Source organism: Mytilus edulis, chromosome 1 (genome assembly GCF_963676685.1).
Source record: "Mytilus edulis chromosome 1, xbMytEdul2.2, whole genome shotgun sequence".
Lineage (NCBI taxonomy): Eukaryota > Metazoa > Mollusca > Bivalvia > Mytilida > Mytilidae > Mytilus > Mytilus edulis.
The window spans coordinates 27,595,845-27,618,540 of record NC_092344.1 but is presented as its reverse complement, the minus strand read 5'-3'; the positions used below and the strand labels follow the sequence as shown (position 1 = coordinate 27,618,540).

The 22,696-nt window shown below is 33.1% G+C and overlaps 1 protein-coding gene across 1 annotated transcript; it reads right to left on the bottom strand.

The window, feature by feature from the left end:
• Positions 1 to 12,227: 12,227 nt before the first annotated feature.
• LOC139528733 (uncharacterized) lies at positions 12,228 to 15,074 on the bottom strand. Its single transcript, XM_071324878.1, has 3 exons — positions 14,442 to 15,074; positions 13,682 to 13,874; positions 12,228 to 13,074 (listed from the first exon to the last, which is right to left on the bottom strand). Exons 1-3 carry the CDS (start codon positions 14,931 to 14,933, stop codon positions 12,320 to 12,322), a joined length of 1,440 nt encoding a protein of 479 aa, XP_071180979.1. The 5' UTR covers positions 14,934 to 15,074; the 3' UTR covers positions 12,228 to 12,319.
• Between the last annotated feature and the right edge of the window lie 7,622 nt (positions 15,075 to 22,696).

The following is a 22,696-nucleotide window of genomic DNA, read 5'->3' as shown; positions in this document are numbered from 1 at the left end:
TTCCTCAGTTTATCATCATGATTACCCCATTCAAAATCATTACTAAATATGACACCGAGATACTTATGCGTATGAACTGTTTCTAATGTAACATCCTCAAATTAAAAAGAAAAATTACTCTGTATAGTATCTCATATTGAATATCATAACTATTAATAATTCTGTTATATTTGGATAAACTTTACCAGCCTTCTTTTTGACCACTTCCTTAAACAATAACAAAATATTAAATTCCTTAGGTACATTATGATCTATAGGCGTATTATCTGTAAAAAGCCTTTCGCCTCCAGAGTCACCATCAACTCATTGTCAAATCAACCCATATCATTAATATATTTTAAACATCATAACGGCCCTAACACCGAATACTGAGGCACAAATGTGTGTTACTTTTGAAAACATAGTTGTTAATATATTAAATCAAGCCTGTACGAAGAGGGTAATGATTTGTTATTACTTTTAAAAAAGGAAATAACATATGCAAAGTTCTATTGATCGGGAAATAGTGGTTTGGATATTTCATTTCTAACAACAAGTGACATTTTGTCGCTAACGATCTCTTGTCTCACACTCTCATTTGCATCTAGCGTGAACACAAACACATTTAAATCGTGGTCACCTGCAATAAGTAGTGAAAGAAAACAACATAGCGATCTTTAAATTTAGGTAAATCTTTACTAGTATGATCAAATTGAACACTTCTTTTAGTAATAGTAAAAGTTCAATGATAAGTTAGTATTGATATTAAAATACCTCCAAACAAAAAGGGGTGTTTAGGGATTTGAACAGCCCTTTTTGTGAGGAGGTCCTTTAATGTCAATATTAACTTAATCATTGAACGTTTGCTGACTTACAAACCGGCAAAAATATAAGAAAAGTACATAAAAAGCACTTGCATAAACCTAATTCCCCTGAACTGGACGAGTCTATATATGTTCAACTTGAATGATAGTTAAACAGTACTCAGACGGATATATGCAATTAACAGTAACAAAATTGAAATGAAAACGGACGGATTTAATGGCATAACATCATATAACTATTTATTTATGATAAAAAAAATAGCTTCTAAATAACAGCAAATGATAGTTTTATAAAATTAGGGGGTAAATTTATACTTTTTTTGCCAACTTTTCAAAATAACGATTTCTTATTTAATAAATCACGCAATCAAAACCCCATACAAACCTCATTTATAACTGACCAATGAATCATAGTATGCCTCACAACTTCATGCTATATATACTTGATGTTTTTTATCTGTCAGTAATCATGAAATAGATTCATAAAAATCATACCTTATAAAACAGTAAGTAAACTCTTCCAACAATTAGCTTTTTAGACAGCTTGTTTCAAAACTTCTAATCGGACAGACCTAGATGCATAAGGTCCTTCACAACATTCATCCGGTAAATGTTCCTTTTGTTTCTGATTTGGTAATTTAGTAATTTTCCTACATTTTTACATTACGTTAAAATGCAAAATAATTAGTTTTGTCTATTCAGTCCAATTAATTAATAGATCTTACTTTATTTGTGTTTTTTTTAAAATAAAAACTATGTATGCAAACTTCAATGAATAAAACCGTATTAAACTAGGTTTCACTGGCCGATCAAAACGTGTGAGGTGAGATATATTCGCAAGTTCAATGCATTATATGAAAACAAACTCTTTAATATAGTCGTCCGTTATTCCTTTTTCATGTCTAAATGAAGCACAAACACCTGAAAAAACTTTTTATGTTTTTTAGTGTTATCCTTGCCTGACAAAAAAAATTCATATGTTATAAATCGTATCAAATCAGTAGATAAGAACCATAGTGAAAAAATATTTAAAACTTTTTAATAAGCAGTCAGTTATGTGATAAACTGAAGAGAACCCCTCCCAAAAGAAACAACAACATACAAATATAAATGTAAATTGTAAATTATAGCATTTTACAAGATCTTGTCTTTGTGTGCTAAGTACTAGTACAGAGAAATCAATTACACTGATTGATTGTTGTTTGCTTTACGTCCAGTAGCAAATATTTCATGCATGTTCATGACTATAACACATAAATTTTAAATGCAATAGGTAGGTCGTACAATAAAAGGTCGACAGTGAGGTTGAACGTGAAACTTAAAATACCCCTGGAAAATGAGGATATATTGAATAGGGGAAATAATTTAGACTTGAAACAGCTGGCAATATTCGGACCACTCAAATAATAGGTGCAAGCGTTTTTAATTTGCCGAGAGCGTTGATCCATAAAATCTACCCCGAAGTCATAAATATAGGAAGATGTGGTGTGAGTGCCAATGAGACAACTCTCCATCCAAATAACAATATATAAAGGTAAACCATTATAGGTCAATGTATGACCTTCAACACGGAGCCTTGGCTCACAGCGAACACCAAGCTACAATAAAGGGCCCCAAAATTACTAGTATAAAAACATTCAAACGGGAAAACCAACGTTCTAATCTATATAAAAAATGAGAAACGAGAAACAAGTATAAATTACATAAACAAACGACAACTACTGGACATCAGATTCCTGACTTAGGACAGGTGCAAACATTTGCTCCATGGTTACGTGTAGGTAACAATATAATTTCACGCATCCAATTTAGGTTAGATACTTTTAGCTCGCTTTTGTAACTGTGAGAATTCTGTGAAGGTGTATTGTGTATTGTATTTTAGTTTTTGGTATGATATTCTGTATTACCGATCACAACTGTCTCCTGGTTGGTCTCGTGTGGGGGTGTTCGCCTCGAGAGCGTGAGGTCATTTGTTCGAATCCCAAACGGGTCAAACCAAGACGTTAATTAAATTGGTATTCTATTTCAACGCTAAACACGTGGCATCTTAGAGTAAGAGCACAGACTGGCCGGCTCAGAGTCGGAAATGTGTCTGTGTCGGGTGACCTTTCTTCCTGCGAACTAAGGGTGCTATAAACAGTTTCGTATAAAAAACTAGGAGTTATTCCCCAACTAAAAATAGACATGGAGGGAAGTCCCTTTTTATCAACATAATTTGTGAAAAAGTATCATGTTTTTTGTATTTAGTTGTAAAGATATGTTAATTAACTTCAATTAAGGCAGGTTGAATGATTAAAATAATTTAAAAAATTAGATTAAATATACCTGTTTTGAGGGGAGACAACACTGTAAACAGTCTGTTTTTTGGCAGTGAAAATTGAAAACTTATTTGCAGCCACTATAGCTCTTTTCGGAGCAGGCGAACGTACCCTGAAGCATAAATTTTTTGAAAGACCAGGTAAAAATCTATGAAATTCATACAACTTTGATTATGAAAAATGTGCAGGTATCATGTCTTCAAGGGTGTGCACATGACCTGATTTCAGGTTTTTTAAACTTAAATTAGGCAATTTTTTCCCCAGTTTCTCTGGATAAAACTTTTTTATACTATTAAAAGTACACTTTTTTTATTCCATTATAAACTAGAGAACATTCTGATTCCAGTGATATCTAGTTTTATACAAGTATCTTTATTAATCAGTCCACCAATAAGGGTCACTTATACATGGTCCCTCAAAATATAACGTCATAAAAAAAAACCTGTTGATTGCACCTTAATATCTTGTGAACTAACACGATAAAAAAAAACGACTCAGCTTGTCAGTCTAGTAAAAAAACGGGATTAATACTCTTATTATATTTACATGTTATCGTCCTGAATATTAATTTTATTTGCCGCTGGTCGTCATCCATTATCATTATTTATTTTACCATTATATTATACGGTGAAGTGTTTTTCTTTTACTGGTTTATATTGCAACTTCTTAAATTTTCACAGATCAAAATTAAATATGGCAGGTAAAATTTTTCAACCAAACACTTGTGATTATCTTTGACGGTAAATAACATTAAATCAAATGTGCCTTCACGGATATATAAGATTTGACGGAAAATACTATTGAATTAACTCCGTATAACTATTATTTAGTCATGGGTCGGTTTTGAGCTTATTATTCTGTATTATATACGCATGATCTTTCTATAAAAAAAAACGAATGTTAACTCTAAATATTTTTATTTATCTGCGTCTTTGGGTTGCTGTCGCATTAATGTATACCTTTATCTCCTTTTATTCAAAACCAAATGATTCACTTCGGTATAGAAATATTGACATGTCTGGAGCTCTCCCGTCCCATACTATACCCTTGCTAAATGGGTGCGTTCGTTTGGCTTATTGGATATATAAATACACAGCTTTGTCCGATCAAAATATAATAGGAATGCATATCCGATGCCTGGTGCAGTGAGAATTTCACGCTATCTATACCTGAAAAAACATTGGACGAAAAACGATCTACTCACGAGTTGAATGATTGAAATGTGTAAACAATAAGAAAGGTCAGCTAAATCTTTTCAAATAAGTCGCATGCCTGATTTTAACAACAATTTTTTGTGACTTTTGCTAGAACAATAGAGGATGAAAAAAATATATAACAAAACCGATCAGCAAGACAATATAAAAAAAATGAAACGTCCAAAATAAGTTGAATTTTTTTATAAATTCTTTTTTTTTTGCTTTTGTGACAGCTATTATACCAGTCTTGAGATACAAATAAACTTGAAACATCAAATGTTGTCACCTAGACGAGACATCCGTCATTGTACGCTTCAATATATGAGTTATTGCCACTCAATGAAGATTGTTTTTTTTGTTCTAGTGCCCTCCCCTATTAGTTTTGTTGGAAATTATACAATGTAATCCTTGATTATTATTCAAATGTGAATAATAATAAAATATATAAAAATTGGAAAACTGTTTTGAGACTATAATCAACTGAGGACATATGATTATACATCACTAAATGAAGCTGATTAATTTATTGTTCCTTTGTGTCCAGTGGCAAATATGTCATGCATATTCACGACTAAAGATGCAAAGTTGATCAATCTGAAGCAAATGCTTACAAATTTAGAGTGGCACTTTTTACAATAAGGCAGAGCGTTCGCTAGAGGTTTAACGAATGCCGTAATAGTATAGATTTGAACCCTAATGATCGAACTCGTAAGTTAAGCTATTAGCCCTCCTTTCCTCTTTTTCTCCACGATAGACGAATGCCATAAACAAATTAAAACGGCATGAATATTTACATTCAATAACGGCCACTATAAGTAAATGAGATATGACTTTTTTATAAATAAATTCCTATTGCAGCCAACATCTCCCGGTTCGGGACAGGTCATTATTTCCACCAAATACCGCCTGATTATTGATCGGAGATATTTAAAGCAACCAAAAGCACTTTGAATCAAACAAATTCTTCAATCGTAAATTAAGGTATTTTGCTGGGTGTTTTTTCCCGATCCTATTTCGGACCCCCTGATTTTAAGAGGGCGTATCTAATTAGTCATGCCCGATTAACTTTAAGAAAATTGAACATCAACTTAAAGACCTACATCGGGTATATAAGTTCGAGGTACAATAAGTAGACAATAGAAATCCTTTGTGATATGAGATCGTCCCAGGTTTCTTAGATAATCATTTTGCATTGAATAACAATGAAAAATGCACGAGCAGGTTTGTAAGGTACAATCAGAACTCCCTAGAGACGCCGAAAGGCACTTGTTATTAACTTGAAAAGCACGAACGTTTTATGGAAACATTTAGTAGTATTACATTGTAAGTAAACATGACACACTAAATACATTGTTATGTAATTATCATTCCAGTCTACAGGAATAACTGAAAATCAAGGGAAATAACACACTTCATATAAATAAAATTTGATACATCATTACGTGTGCTTTACACCTATAATTTGACCGTTCAGCTGGTCATTAGAATATGCAAATAACAGACAAAAATGTCTTAAGAAAATCATGAATAATTATATTTTAATGCACACTAGCAAATCACAAGATATTGTCTTTTCTCAAAGAAAATGTGGAGGGTCAAACCTTTTGGAAAAATAGCGCTACACCTATTCAGCTAATTAAGCTACTTCTGATTGCTCCTCGTAAAAAAGGTTTAAATGAAGGTTTGTAAGCCACAAGGGAGAAGCATCTCTCTTTTTTGTGTTAAACTTTCAAAGATTTTGTTTTCTCTCTTAATAATCATGATACTAATTATACATTTTAATCATATGATAACAAAACCTCAGTAATCTTTAACTCTTATTTCTGTTTCAGACATATCATTGTTATTTAAACTGAGACGGCAAATTAGAGGTTTATAAAAAGTTCTGAATAACTGGTAAGCATTTTGTTTTATTAAGCAAGCTCTATATTGTTTACTAGTGGTATTTATGCAAGTGAAGTAACAGTCAGAATGTTGAAAATATGCTGATATAAAAACTGTTGCTATGGTCTTGATATTATATAAGAAATGCTTAGTTAATGATCTTTTCGGCTCGATATTTCGAGTTAAACCTTGAGGCAACTGTTTCTCCATGCAACACTGCCATCTGTTCTTAGCATTATTTTGATCGGTAGTTATTTAATGACATCGTATTACGTGTGATGTCACAATGTTTCCTTAAAATCATCATGTGCATTTTTCACTGATAAGTGGTTTTCAATGACATACATTAATGTTATGTGAAAGGACAAGTTTGAAAATTTGCACTTCATTGCACTTTATTTATATGATAACAATGACATTCACAGTAGTTTAGAGTGGTTTGACAGGGCCTGTGTATGGTAGTTTGAGGTTATCATCAGATGTTTTGTCCATATTATGACTAGTGAAGGTATACTGAAAGACATCAATTATACGTACACATTATGTTCAGAATAGATAAGTTTAGCAATAAAAAGGGCATTGCCTTATAGTTCTGAAACAACTTTCTTTTTTTCAGAAATGGACAAAAATACACAGATTTGTACACAGATATGAGACGAAATCCGTCAAGATTTGGTTGTTGAAAATTGCGATACATTTCCAGAAGTGAAAATATATTAAAATTGACGGGGTACAACAATCATTAACTAGAAACATTTTTTTTTTTGTTATACACATCAAGGTTGTTTTGTTGCTCATGCTAAAGCCAATATAATTGATAGGGTCATAATCATAAATTAACTGTTAACAAAACTATGAATTTCTGAAATACTTAGGTTTTACGACCTCAGGAATATATTACCTTAGCTACATTTGGCAAAACGTTTAGGAATTATTGGTCCTAAATGCTGTTCAACTTCGTACCTTATTTGGTCTTTTTTTTTTATTCGAGCGACACTGATCAGTCTCTTGTAGACGAAACGCGCGTCTGGCGCAAATACAAAACTTCAATCATGGTATCTAGGATGAGTTTATTGGTGAGTATAACTTCTCAACTACTGAAACAGAAATTGGATGTATAAATATCATTAATTATCTAGTTTGAATAGCGGCAAAACAATTATTTTAATTTTTGTAAACGAATGACCTCACTTTATAATTTATGTTGAAATGTTTTGATTATTGGGTAATGTATTTGACACACAGCTCGGCAGCGAACCCCTACGTTATGGTCGTTGACAGTATAACCACGGTCTGATTTTACAGTCAATGTAGCAGAATTCGCTGCATTAAAACATATCTCGTTTTAAAAATGGTATCTGTCACTACAGATTAACACTATAAGGGGTTTGATACTTCACCTGTGTTCCCACATGGATCAAAATTGTTTTGATGTTATCTTCAGTTACCAGAATATGTGGTAGTCATTTATATGTATTTGTTAGTACGGTTGCCATAATCAGAGATATGCCGGTAACCTCATATTTTCAAATATAACAGTCACGGTTACATTGCCAGCGATATGTGGCAAATACATACATGTATATTGATACTACTTATATACAATATGTATCAATTTAAATAATACTACTTATATACAATATGTATCAATTTAGATAATACTACTTATATACAATATGTATGAATTTAAAATAATAATATCAATATAAACTATGAGTTGTATACCTAAAACGACAAAGTTATTTTTCATTTACCTGTAGATATTATTAAAACCGTTTTTTTTTTCAAAAGTGATTATTTTCGAAGGGTTATATATTTCGCGGTGGTGTTTTGCCATGGCTTTGTTTGGACTTTTTTGTTTACTTTTTGGCTTTGTATATGTGTCCCTAATATTTTATTAACTGTGCATTTGCATTCAGGTATCGCAGATCAAATTTACTCGTTCATAATCTTTTGACAGCTTCCGAAGTGCTATTTTTCAACCTGTTTTACCTGGACCAAATCACTACTTTCCTTTAAAATTCTGGACCCAAACTTTTTTACAGTGTAATTTCACCCCCTGCTTGCAATTTGAGGCATAAAACATGGAGAAATAAATTTGGAAGGGGTATAAAAAGTAATGCCAAGTAACCCACTGTCAACACTAGGGACTATATTTGTGAACAACGAAAATCAAGGGACGACAATGGTGGTCTCGGACCTAATAGGGTAGAAAGAGTTGACAAATCTTTAAAAAACCTTGGTATGACCAAAGCTTGATGAATTATAACACTGCTTACAAAGTTTCATGACAATAGGATGTATATTATAGACATTAAGGTAAGTTCTATACACATCTTTGCGTGTAAAATTTTGACGTTAAAATTGAAAAATTTCAACTATCAACATTTGGGGCTTTAAAAATTAAAATATTGCAAAAAAATACCTTTTAAATGCCTTAATATATAGCTTATCATGTAATAAAAGCAATAGAGTACTCATTTGATTTATCAGACTTGGCATAATTATTCAAAAGTCAAATTTATATGAGCCTGCGCCTAAAAATTGAGGTTTTACAATGAAGGGGGGCCTTACATGAAGATGTAATATTTTCCAGCAATTTTAAATTTGTGAAGCTTTTTTTTAGTATACATGTACAGTCTCTTATTAAAACCATATACATGCATAGTGATTTTATTGTTGTTACGATGACTGATATCGGAGGAATGCGTTTTATTATATATTAATCAAAAACTATATTTACCTGTATTATAGCATGTACACGGCTGGTAATCTACACACGCAGAACATTTGGTTCTGCAATGAAAACCGTGAGAGGATTTTCCGGTTGTGCTTGAGTGGAGTAATTGTCACCGCTTCAAAAGGTATGTACATTTCTAAATCTCAATTTTCTTATTTAACTGATCAAAATATTGAAAATCGGAGAATGCTATGCTGTGGTGAATACTTTAACGAAGAGATACATGTATCATTTACTGTTGTACGTAGTGTTGAACTCCAACAAAATAAGTTGTAAAAAAGTGACATTTCAATTTTGAAATGGTTCTATTTACAGACCTACAAGTTCAAATTTAGTTTTTTTTTCGTGCAATGGGTATGAATGTTGTTTTTGGCGGCGTGTGCGCTGTCCTGTGTTGATAGACGTCTTAATAATTCCAAAAACTACATTTTTTTCATGAAGTGATGCGTGAGGGGATCGGTTCTGAAAATACATTTTGTGTATTATATAATTCGTCTAAACAACAGCCCAACAATTTTAAGTCTGTAAATTTGCGGAAGTATATATGTAACACTCAGAAACGTGTCCTTCCCCCCAAACGTGTCCGATACTCCCAAACGTGTCCACATCAACGTCACTGAACTGCAAAACATGTCTAGTTGTAAAAAGGGCGTCAAAGCGTGTCATTTGTATTATTCAGACGCCTAAACGTGTCCATTTTTAATAAACACCCAAACGTGTCCAATACTTCAAACGTGCCAAATTCCCCAAACTTGTCCTATAACATATTTTTAGGGAAATAAAAGATTGTTTTACTGATATTCCGTAAAAATAAAACTGTCCTTTTTCCGCTCCAAAACAAATATAATTTAATTCCGAGTTATGATTAGTGTAAATTCCTAATAACCGTAAAGTGTAAATTCCCGGAATAATTAAGGTACAATCCAAGAGTTCCGGCAAATATATAATGAACTATTTGCCACTAGACGTAATGTCTCTTGTTTGCGTGTATTTGAGTGATGCTCGAAACCAAAAGTTCATAATATAAAACCTTACTACCACTTTATAATTTTAAGAGGGTTTTGGGAGTGTTACATATATAATGAACTATTTGCCACTAGACGTAATGTCTCTTGTTTGCGTGTATTTGAGTGATGCTCGAAACCAAAAGTTCATAATATAAAACCTTACTACCACTTTATAATTTTAAGAGGTTTTTTTTTCTATTTATTGAGAGAATCAAATAGTTTCTTATTGAAGTTAAATCGGTCTTTACTGGCTCTTTAGAGTTTTAAGTTTAACTAATGTTAATCCCGAATAATCGTAAACAAATTTAGGCCCAGTCCTAAATCCCCGGTATGATAATAAAACTTATGTATATAGTATTTATTGTTAATATGATATCGTTCGAATAATGCATGAAATATTTGGCACTGGACTTATGACTCTTGTTTGTATGTCTTCACTTTAGTAGTGATGCTGGAAACCTAAAATTTATTAAAATACCTGATAACCAGTTTATGATTTGAATATCTTTTAAAATATCAGAACTGTTGAAAAAAAAAGGAAGTCAATTCTTTTAAAAACCCGCCGTTAAGTATTCGCGGATTACAGCTGATTTCTTATTGCTTGCAAAGTAAAACTTTGTTTTGCTTGCTTGCTTTGTTTGTATAATTGTTAATACAAGCTTTGTAAATAAGATTGACATTTTTAAACAATATATATAGGCATTGTTTAACCTGAATATATTATATTTGAATTTAATTGGTTGTTATCCTATGGATTGTACAATATAAAAACCAAGCAAGCAAGCTAACCAAAGTTTTGTTCTACATGCATTAGGAAATTAGCTGTAATATAAAAGGCATCATCGGAGTTTATTAGTACAGAATACTTACATAGTAAACGATTAATTCAACTGAATTAGAATTATTTGTACATGTATGTGCGCTCTAAACGAGCATAATACTTGCAACTAAGCAATTTCAGTCCAAAAAAAAGTTTATTTATATGTTACAGGTTAAATTTGCAATAACAACCGGCATTGAACCAACTTATACTAATAAATGACCACTTCATCAACTGTGTCCCCCATTATAGAATTGTCGTAAACGTTATTGATTTTATTCATGTATTAGCGCTAAAAGACGTGAGACGTCCTGGCGTTTAATAGTGGACACGTTTTGGCGAATAACAATTATCGGACACGTTTGGGGGTTATAAAATCAGACACGTTTGGGGAATATTGGATATTACGGACACGTTTCGGGAGAATAGACATGTTTGGGGGAATCGGACACGTTTGGGGGACAGGACACGTTTGGGAGTGTTACATATATATAATGCATATTCCAAGTGTATAATGCATAAAAACATGACAAACAATGTAAATACAGCATAAACCATTTAAAAGTCAATACAACCATCTGCATGCATTTATCTAAATACTTTATAGAGGAAATTTATTTTCGAAACAAAAACATTGGCGACGCGTCTACACAAAGTATGGACGATGTTGTTCTATGACCGTTACATCTTGATGATGAACGATTGGAATAAATTCATAAAACACGTTCAAAGCGAGCAAGTTGTTATTGTTTGCATTTGTGGTTGTATAGAACATTGGAAGTATGTTCCTATTACAAACAGTATTGCAGACTTGATCACTTTGATAGGCCACTTGTCTTAATATCGCATGTTAAGATAGTCGGTAAGATCAATTCGTTACAGAATGTGCTATTGACCTAATATATATGGGTTCAGTAAATTCCAAATAGGGATTATAGCTTCACTGTCACCCAATATGCAATTTACCGAGCTTCGTTTTCACCCCATATGGAATTTACTGACTCCATATATATCGTATTAGGTCACTACCACACTATGTAACTAAATAATATCAGACATCGACCAGAGATGCTCTATAAAATTGCATACGGAAGTTCGTGTTTCATTAATGGCAGTTCAGTTAACCTAAAAAATCGGAAGATATTGGTAAAGTAAAAATTGCGGAAGGCATCATAATATACATGCTGTTATATATTATACAATTATAGCCTTTGTATGAGGTCGATACGAGGTTATATCGACCCAAGAGAAGCATATCGACTGAGGACGAAGTTCGAGGTCGATATGCTTCTCTTGGTCGATATAACCTCGTATCGACCTCAAACAAAGGCTACAATTGTTATATTATTAATCAAGAACTATTGCATGAATAATATATTGTTTTGCATGTCTTCAAAACCATTATTACTGTAAAATTTTCAAATGTTCATACGTTATAACAGAATCACAACAATCAATATATAGATGTTTGCTTGTTTAATTGAAACAATATATAACAATTAACAGATAAAGTAACAAGAAATTTACAACAAAAACATTTTGTATATGAAGCTATACCTTTGCAGGGTTGTTCACATATGGGTGAACATTGTAATTTATATTAACAGTTACATTGTTACAGTTATTAAGAAATGGCATTTTCATATCTGGTTGTGGTAGGTTTAAAAAATTTTGATTTGTCTTCAATGTCTCGGGTTTCATTATATTTGTATTTGAGGGACCATTATCAATTTCTGTAAGAATTTCATCCAATTGGTTATTAGGCAAAATGTCATTCATTACAGTTTCATTCTGTGAGTTTGATAAAAGCTCTAAATCAAAATTTGCATCACTCAATTCAACAGGAATATTTTCCACCCCTTCATTGGCTTCAACTGTAATTGTACTTTGAGACAAGCAAAGAAAATCTATATTAGATATACATGATTTCTTTCCACATGTTTTTGAGCTTAAAATTTCCGACATATGCCGTTTCTTTTTTTCACAAGTTTTTCCAGAGTAAGTTTTTAGAGATGTTTCTGACTTGTGTCCCGTAACTGTCATTATATGTCTGCTTGGAATATCCGCTTCGTCAAGAAGATGAATAGTTGTTGCTCGGCAGGAATGATTGGTATATATGTGAGAAAGATTTGCCATTTTGCTAATTTCATTCATGAATTGGCCAAGTCTATTATGACCTAGAGGTATATTGTCATAATACACTCCTTCTTTAGGGTATGATCTTGCTTGTTGAAATAATTTTACACATTTAGGATTCAACCTCCTGATATACTTCACAAAAGACTTCACTGGACATCTTTCACCATCTGAAAAAAGCATGTTAAACATTTCTAAATAAAAATACTCCAGATAAAAGTCTTCTGCAGTCAAATAAGTTTTTTTCTTTATATGATCATAGAGTTTATACAATAATTTCTATTTTGTTTTTCGTATATTATCCCATGCATATATTCATTGATATTTGACATATACATTGTATAACGTATTTACCAACTATAAATATCACATTTTCCTATTAATGTTTGATTGTAATATGAAAAAATGGCAAAATAATATTATAAAAATGTCTGCCACTGTGGTTCAAAACACTTGATAAAAAAAAATATGGGATATGTAGCTATATTGGTTGATATTTTTTTACTCACTAATGGTTATTAATTATGAAATGAATGATTTATATTTGTATGAGTTTTAATCAGGTCAATAAATAGTGTGGTTCTGATAACTTAATAAAAAAGGTAGGTCAGTCCATTTGTTTTATTTTTATTTTAAAAATGCAATAGTTTTATGTAGATTGCATCTTTAATATGCATAACATAACTTCTTATAAGTATATATTAAATCAATGCAAAAAAATTAAAGGGTAGTTACTTTGTAGGTCAATATGTACATGTATATATAGATAACAGTTACCTGTAATTTCATACATTCGTCCATCTGAGGATAATTCACTGTCTGACTGGTGGTTTTTTGTTTGCTCATCAATTACTTTGTAGACATACAATTTGTCATCTGCACCACGCTTAACTGCAAAATGCTTTCTTGTAAGACTTGACAGGTTTTCCCTCCCTCTACGACCAAAGTGCAGCATGATGTCAACAAATACCTAAAACAGAAGAAATTTTAATTGAAGTGGACAGTATGCACACAATTAGATAGATACTAAAAACAAACGCAATTTTCAATATTATATGCAAATAATTAGCCATTTTCACTATGAACAGAAGATAAATATTTTATTGACATTGAATAATATTTGTATTTAATTTTGTTATACATCTAATTGTCACATTGACGTGCTGTTCTTATTATAGATTGTTACAGATGATTGTGAAAATTTTCGTCTATAATATTAATATGCATGCGCAATATTAAGCATGTACAAATGTACATGAATAGGTCCATATATACGCATGGAACACCTATATATAGTATGATTTTTTTTGTATACAACCTCCTTTGTAGCGAAGTCATCCTTTAAAATTCACAATATGTTTATTTTTACACTGATAAGGCTTTATGCATGGAATTAAAAAAAATGTGTCATACATTGAAGACATGTTGGTGACCTTCTGCTGTTGTTTTTTATTTGGTCGGGTTGTTGTCTCTTTGACACATTCCCATTTCCATTCTCAATTTTACTAATTTTACATGTATGTGGTATAAAAATTACCTTATACTGCAAAAGCTGTGCATCCTCCAGATTTTTACAAAAATATGAGTACATCTTCTCAATATCACTCTCTTCTATGGAAGGGTGATGTTCTATAGCAGCTAGACCAAGGCGCTTGAGTTCCTTTGTCATACCCTTGAAGGATTTACAGGACTTTTTGAATATTTCTTCATTGCAAATGTCTATATCCCTACATTTCTGTAAGTGTCTGTTTAGACCTTGTCTATAGGCTTGCATTGTTGTTTTTTTATAATGTTTACCCTCTTTGTTTCTCATTTCCAAGTAAAACGATGCCAATGAATCGTCCATTTGCTCTATAGTGTACTGTTCGAATTCTATCGGCTTACTTTTCTCGGTCAAATATTCCCTGAATAGTTTAACTGCTGTGGTGTTCTGCCTTTTTGTGTTTTTTGTTTCAATATTTTCCATTATATAATCCCTATCGTCTTGTCCCAGGGACGCGAATCTACCTTCAGCCATCTGTTCCGCCATGATCGTCTGCAACTACTGCAACAGTCTAGACAGGAAGTCGTTTTGATTGGCCGAGAAGAACATGTGACGATAATTGGGTTTTTTTAAATGTATTTTTAGTAACATGCTGTATGCTCTGTGCAATATGCTGTTTCTGACCTACGAAACGCTAAATATAGCAGAATTAGCGTGCAGCCTGAGTAAATACAAATGAACATGTGACCAAGTCTTAACGAATCACAAATTGCTAAAATAATACGATTAATAATATATATATATATATAATAAACATTAAAAGGAGTCCACAAGGAAAAACTTTAAATTCGAAAAAATATTCGCTATGTGGCAGATTTTAAAACCATTTATCGGTAATTTGTACATTTTTCCTTTGATGTGTTCTCGCTGATAATGTCAGTATTAGTGGACTGGTCGTGATATAAAAATTATTGGGTTAGTACGCAAATGACATGCGCGAATGCAACGCGTAAGGATCTACTTTCCCCTTTCATTCACAAAATTGCTTGTGATTTTTTTCCGCAGAAACGCACGAGATTTTTGACGAATAAAACACAAGAAACTTTCACAAAGTCCATTTAGCCTTTTTTGAACGATTGTTGGGAAAATGTGAACAGAAAATGCATGAAACCCGATAGACTTTTTAAAGAAAAATGCGTTATATGAAGAACAACTACATGTAACATATCGTCCATGATGAGTTTTTATTCATTATTACAATACCAATAACAATACATAGCCTTGTGCTGTTCCAAGTAGTTTTCTTTTTCTGTTTCTTGAGAAGTATTTGTTTTACCTGTTCAGTCACTATAAAGTGTCACAATTCATATTTAAACGCAACACATAAATAGTGACCAAAAAGGTACCGCTATCACATGAGAGAAGCTAGAAAGAAAGAAAATTTGAAATTTACGCAATTTTGACATTTTTGTGGGACCATCATATACAATTTTACAAGATGTGGTTTCATTGCCAATATGACTGATATTCATAGAACAAGGAACAAAAAATTAAAGTGAACCGTGATAATTATAAGCGAATCTATGAGGGTTTGGATGGGGTTAAATAATTAAAGAATAATGCCCTTAAAAATGAAGAATTTAGAGAAAAGCGTGGTCTAATTTTTGGAAGATTAGAGAAAAAAAAGGGTGAAAATTAACTGTTTACAGAATACCAGACCCCCATTCCAGACCCTCATCTATGGATAAATTTTAAAAAGGGGGATAACTGGTGGCACCAAACTATCAAAGTTTGCTTTGACCAGAATTGTAGCCTTTATAAGAGGTGACTGTGACCCGGGTCGCCTACCCCTGAATTCGCTTCTAAATATTAAAGGTATCCGTAGGGGCTTTAAACTCCAAGTTTCATATTTCTGGTCCGTGTTGAAAATAAGTTAACATGACTCTGAAAAAGCAAAAATTATAAGCTAAACGTTTAGTGACGTCTATTAAAATTTTGTGAAAAATAAAGAAATTTGACCTACTGGTATGCTACCATTATATTTGCCATTGATATAGTGTCATGTCCAAAGCAGAATATTAATGAAACGCATGCAATAATTACTTTTTTCACTACTTTGTGCAAGAGAACGCCATGTTTACTGCACTGTGACAAAATTTCGAATGACATAATGCAGCCTGTGACGTCAAGTGTGATTCGCCGTGATTCGACGCGAAAAAGAAGTTCCTTTGTTATTTTCTCTATTATTGTAGTGATTTTTATTGTTTGTTAAATTACCGATAAACAGAATAAAGGACTTTTTCTTTTTGAAACTGACTTTATCACAGAAAATATCAGGCTCGCACTTCGGGCTCACCTGATATTTTACTGTGATAAAGTCAGTATCAAAAACAAAAAGTCCTTTATTCTATATATATTTAAAGTTATGATAACTAGTTTGTATGCATTATTTCTAGCATTTTAACTGTTGCTTACCTCATGCTTTCATTATTTGTTCAGGTTCAGAAAAACACCATCTACCGTTTTAATGGGTTATATGACACTGTTAATTATAAATGTTAAAAGCAAACGAGGGCCAAGCTAACTTCGGGCTCACCTGATATTTTACTGTGATAAAGTCAGTATCACAAACAAAAAGTCCTTTATTCTATATATATTTAAAGTTATGATAACTAGTTTGTATGCATTATTTCTAGCATTTTAACTGTTGCTTACCTCATGCTTTCATTATTTGTTCAGGTTCAGAAAAACATCATCTACCGTTTTAATGGGTTATATGACACTGTTAATTATAAATGTTAAAAGCAAACGAGGGCCAAGCTAACTAGTGTCTGTAATGTGCAAAAGTGCACTTTCTTTTTAACAAATCAAAGAATGAGATGTTATATATACGTGTATTTCAACACCATATAATTGCTAGACACATATAATTGGATGGTATTGGATCACGGAAACGTCGTTACAATTGTGAAATTAAACTGGAGGTGATATGATTTGTTTGCATTGCATTATTGAAGATCTTGCATCAAAGTAAGCATGACTTAAACGATTGAAAATTTAAATGAAACTCGAATATCATTTAGTTTTGTCATCCATCACTTCAATTGGATTTCAAACAAGTGTAAACATTTCAAATTGTTGACGTTATACGTTCCTATCTAATTAATTCGAATGAACGATGGCTAGACTGCAGGTCCTTTCAACGTGACATATTAATTGTTTTCGTTTAATTTAAATGTCGGAGTCCTAAGGACGTGATGATAAAAAATAAACAAAGATAAAGCCATAACTAACAACGGACGTATCTAAGTTGTAATGTTTAATGGAGTTTACATGTATATTACGAGAATAACGATATGTCGTTGTAAAAAACATTATGATAGATTCCTTAACTGGACTTAAGCTGGCAGCCTCTTTTAGCAGCCAATCAAGTAAGCAGCCACTTTTTTCTAGCAGGCAATTTTAATGATATTCCAACAAAAATATAAAAACAAATATATCAAACTCAAATGTTCCAAAAATCCCAAAATCTTACTTTAATATACATGTAATAACACGTCCTTTGACAGCAGAATTCGACATTTTTACGGCTTGTCGTGATCCTCAAAAGTCGTTTTATATACGCATGATGCTAGCAACCACTTAATTTTTTGAGTACACTCTTTGTTTATTAAAACATGGTACAATTTAAAATCGTTTTTTTTCTATTCTTTTTCTCGTTTTTTGATTCCTTGTGATTGTGAGCTAAACAAACAATTTACATGTAGTTATAAACTACCATTCTTAATAATATTGGTTTTAAGTAATATGTGTGGAATCGTGTCATATTTCCAGGAACTGAATAAAATATTTGCAATGTACGACCAAAAGTTACATACATACTTTCCATACACTAGGCATCCTTAAATATCAAATTTGTCAGTTGAATTTTGTATCAATGTCTATTCCTGTACATATGAAATGAACAAAAATCGATATACACGTAATGTTAATCTCTCTGCAACAGGCACAAAGGGAAGCTGTGTAGCTGTGGTCTACTTGAGAAAACACACAGTGTGTTCTACGGCTTAGTTTATTGTTTTTTAAGCAGGTTCAAAGATTGAGTCGGACAGTCTTATTACCTTACAGTCTACCTTACAGAAAAGTTAATAAAAATGTTTCAAAATATACATGTAAACTCCATTAAACATTACAACTTAGATACGTCCGTTGTTAGTTATGGCTTTATCTTTGTTTATTTTTTATCATCACGTCCTTAGGACTACGAAAAAATGTTTTCGTTTAATTTAAATGTCGGAGTCCTAAGGACGTGATGATAAAAAATAAACAAAGATAAAGCCATAACTAACAACGGACGTATCTAAGTTGTAATGTTTAATGGAGTTTACATGTATATTACGAGAATAACGATATGTCGTTGTAAAAAACATTATGATAGATTCCTTAACTGGACTTAAGCTGGCAGCCTCTTTTAGCAGCCAATCAAGTAAGCAGCCACTTTTTTCTAGCAGGCAATTTTAATGATATTCCAACAAAAATATAAAAACAAATATATCAAACTCAAATGTTCCAAAAATCCCAAAATCTTACTTTAATATACATGTAATAACACGTCCTTTGACAGCAGAATTCGACATTTTTACGGCTTGTCGTGATCCTCAAAAGTCGTTTTATATACGCATGATGCTAGCAACCACTTAATTTTTTGAGTACACTCTTTGTTTATTAAAACATGGTACAATTTAAAATCGTTTTTTTTCTATTCTTTTTCTCGTTTTTTGATTCCTTGTGATTGTGAGCTAAACAAACAATTTACATGTAGTTATAAACTACCATTCTTAATAATATTGGTTTTAAGTAATATGTGTGGAATCGTGTCATATTTCCAGGAACTGAATAAAATATTTGCAATGTACGACCAAAAGTTACATACATACTTTCCATACACTAGGCATCCTTAAATATCAAATTTGTCAGTTGAATTTTGTATCAATGTCTATTCCTGTACATATGAAATGAACAAAAATCGATATACACGTAATGTTAATCTCTCTGCAACAGGCACAAAGGGAAGCTGTGTAGCTGTGGTCTACTTGAGAAAACACACAGTGTGTTCTAGGGCTTAGTTTATTGTTTTTTAAGCAGGTTCAAAGATTGAGTCGGACAGTCTTATTACCTTACAGTCTACCTTACAGAAAAGTTAATAAAAATGTTCTAAGGCAAAACTTGTGTCTCCACTAGGTGCAAAGGGAAACTGGGTAGCTGAGGTGTACTGGAGAAGAAACTCGAGGTGTTCTTCGGCACAGTTTGTTTTCAACGTAGGTCAAAATTTAGGGTCAGACACCCAACCCCGCTACCTTACAGAAAAGTAAATAAAAAGTAGTGTACGTCAATACGTTTGTCCGCACTAGGTGCAAAGGAAGGTCGGGTAGCTGTGCTTTACTTGAGAAAAAACACAGGGTGTTCTTCGGCTTAGTTTATTTTTTTTTTAAAAAGTGCAAAATTGGTGTTGGACAGCCTATCCCATCACCTTACAGAAAAATTAATAAAAAAAATATTGACGTCAAATAATTGTCCGCAATAGGCACAAAGGGACGCTGTGTAGCTGTGGTCTACTTCAGAAAAAACACAGTGTGTTCTACGGCTTAGTTCATTGTTTTTAAGTAGGTTCAAAGATTGAGTCGGACAGTCTTATTACCTTACAGTCTACCTTACACTTACAGAAAAGTTAATAAAAAATGTTCTACGGCAATACTTGTGTCTGCACTAGGTGCAAAGAGAAGCTGGGTAGCTGAGGTATACTGGAGAAGAAACCCAAGGTGTTCTTCGGCACAGTTTTTTAACGTAGGTTCAAATTTAGGGTCAGACACCCAACCCCGCTACCTTACAGAAAAGTTAATATAAAAAATATTGTACGGCAATACTTCTGTCTGCACTAGGTGCAAAGAAAGGCCGGTTGCTATGGTTTACTTGAGAAAAAATATAGGGTGTTCTTCGGCTTAGTTTATTCTTTTTAAAAGAAAGTGCAAAGTTGGAGCCGGACACCCTACCCCAATACTTTTGTCCGCACTAGATGCAAAGGAAGGTCGGGTAGCTGTGGTTTACTTGAGAAAAACACAGGGTGTTCTTCGGCTTAGTTTTTTTTTTTGAAATAAAGTTTAAAATTCGTGTCGGACACCCTGCCCCATCACCTTACAGAAAAATTACTATGAAAAAAAAGTATTGACGTCAAATTCTTGTCCGTAATAGGCACAAAGGGTAGCTGTGTAGCTGTTGTCTACTTCAGAAAAAATACAGTGTGTTCTACGGCTTAGTTTATTGTTTTTTTAAGCAGGTTCAAGGAATGAGTCCGTCAGTCTTATTACCTTACAGTCTACCTTACACTTACAGAAAAGTTAATAAAAAATGTTCTACGGTAATACTTGTGTCTGCACTAGGTGCAAAGGGAAGTGGGTAGCTGTGGTGTACTGGAGAAGCAACCCAAGGTGTTCTTCCGCACAGGTTTTTCTACGGAGGTGCAAATTTAGGGTTAGACACCCAACCCCGCTACCTTACAGAAAAGTTAATAACAAATATTGTACGGCAATACTTCTGTCTGCACTAGGTGCAAAGAAAGGGCGGCTTCCTACGGTTTACTTGAGAAAAACACAGGGTGATCTTCGGCTTAGTTTCTTCTTTTTAAAAGAAAGTGCAATGTTGGTGCCGGACAACCTACCCTACAACTTTACAAAGAAAAATAATAAAAAATGTTCAATGTCAAATCAATGTCCACAATAGGCGCAAAGGTGAGCTGGGTAGCTGTGGTCTACCTGAGAAAAACACAGTGTGTTCTTCGGCATAGTTTATTGTTTTTCATGTAGGTTCAAGGATTGAGTCGGACAGTCTTCTCACCTTAAAGTCTTCCATTCAGAAAAGTTATTAAAAAATGTTCTACGGCAAAACCTTTTTCTGCACTAGGTGCAAAGGGAAGCAGGGTAGCTGGGGTAGACTGGAAAAGAAACCCAAGGTGTTCTTCCGCACAGTGTTTTTGGAACGTAGGTCCAAATTGATGAACAGACACCAAACCCCGCTACCTTACAGAAACGTTAATAAAAAATATTGTACGGCAATAAATTTATCCGCAATAGGCGCAAAAGGAAGCCAGGTAGCTGTTGTATTCTTGAGACAAAAAAACCAGACGGTGTTCTTCGGCTTAGTTTATTATTTTTAAAGTAGGTTCAAAGATTGAGTCGGTCAGTCTATATCACTACCTCATAGAAAAAGTTATCAAAACTGTTCTACGTCAATACTTTTGTCCGCAATAGGCGCAAAGGGAAGCTAAGAAGCTGTGGTGTACCTGAGAAAAAACACAGGGTGTTATTCGGTTTAGTTTATTCTTTTTAGTAGATCCATAGTTGGGTCGGACACCCTACCCCACTACCTTACATAATTGTTAATAGCAAATGTTCTACGTCAATACTTTTGTCCGCACAAGGCGCAATAGGAAGCTGGGTAGATGTGGTCTACTTGCGAAAAAACACAGGGTGTTCTTCGGCATAGTGGATTTTTTTTAAATAGGTCCAAAGATTGAGTCGGACAGTCTGCTTCACTACCTTACAGAAAATTTAATAAAACATGTTCTATGTGAATAATCTTGTCCGCACTAGGCGCAAAGGGAAGCTAGGTAGTTGTTGTCTACATGAAATAAAAAAACACAGGATGTTCTTCAGCTTAATTGTTTTTAAAGTAGGTCCAAAGTTGGGGTCGGACACCCTACCCCAGTACCTTACAGTAAAGTTAATAAAACTGTTCTACGTCAATACTTTTGTCCGTACTAGGCGCAAATGGAAGCTGGGTAACTGTGGTCTACTTGAGAAAAAAACAGGGTGTTCGTCGGCTTTTTTTGCTTTTTTTTTTTAATAGGTCAAATGATTAAGTCGGACAGTCTGCTTCACTTCCTTACAGAAAAGTTAATAACACATGTTCTACGTCCATTCTTTTGTCTACACTAGGCGCAAAGCATAGCTGGATAGCTGTGGTCTACTTGAGAAATAAAACAGGGTGCTCTTCGGCTTAGTTTATTTTTTTGAAAGTAGGTCCAAAGATTGACTCGGACAGTCTACTTCACTACCTTACAGAAAAGTTAATAAAACATGTTTTACGTCAATTCTTGTGTCCGCACTAGGTGCAAAGAAAGGCCGGTTGCTATGGTTTACTTGAGAAAAAATATAGGGTGTTCTTCGGCTTAGTTTATTCTTTTTAAAAGAAAGTGCAAAGTTGGAGCCGGACACCCTACCCCAATACTTTTGTCCGCACTAGATGCAAAGGAA

Bases quoted from the DNA above. Each gene is read 5' to 3' on its own strand.
- LOC139528733 (XM_071324878.1), bottom strand. From the start codon at position 14,933: ATGGCGGAACAGATGGCTGAAGGTAGATTCGCGTCCCTGGGACAAGAC. The intron at 13,875-14,441 runs GTAATTTTTATA...CTTCTGTTTTAG, and splicing joins CACAGCTTTTGCAGTATAAG to GTATTTGTTGACATCATGCT. The intron at 13,075-13,681 runs GTAACTGTTATC...TGCTTTTTTCAG, and splicing joins ACGAATGTATGAAATTACAG to ATGGTGAAAGATGTCCAGTG.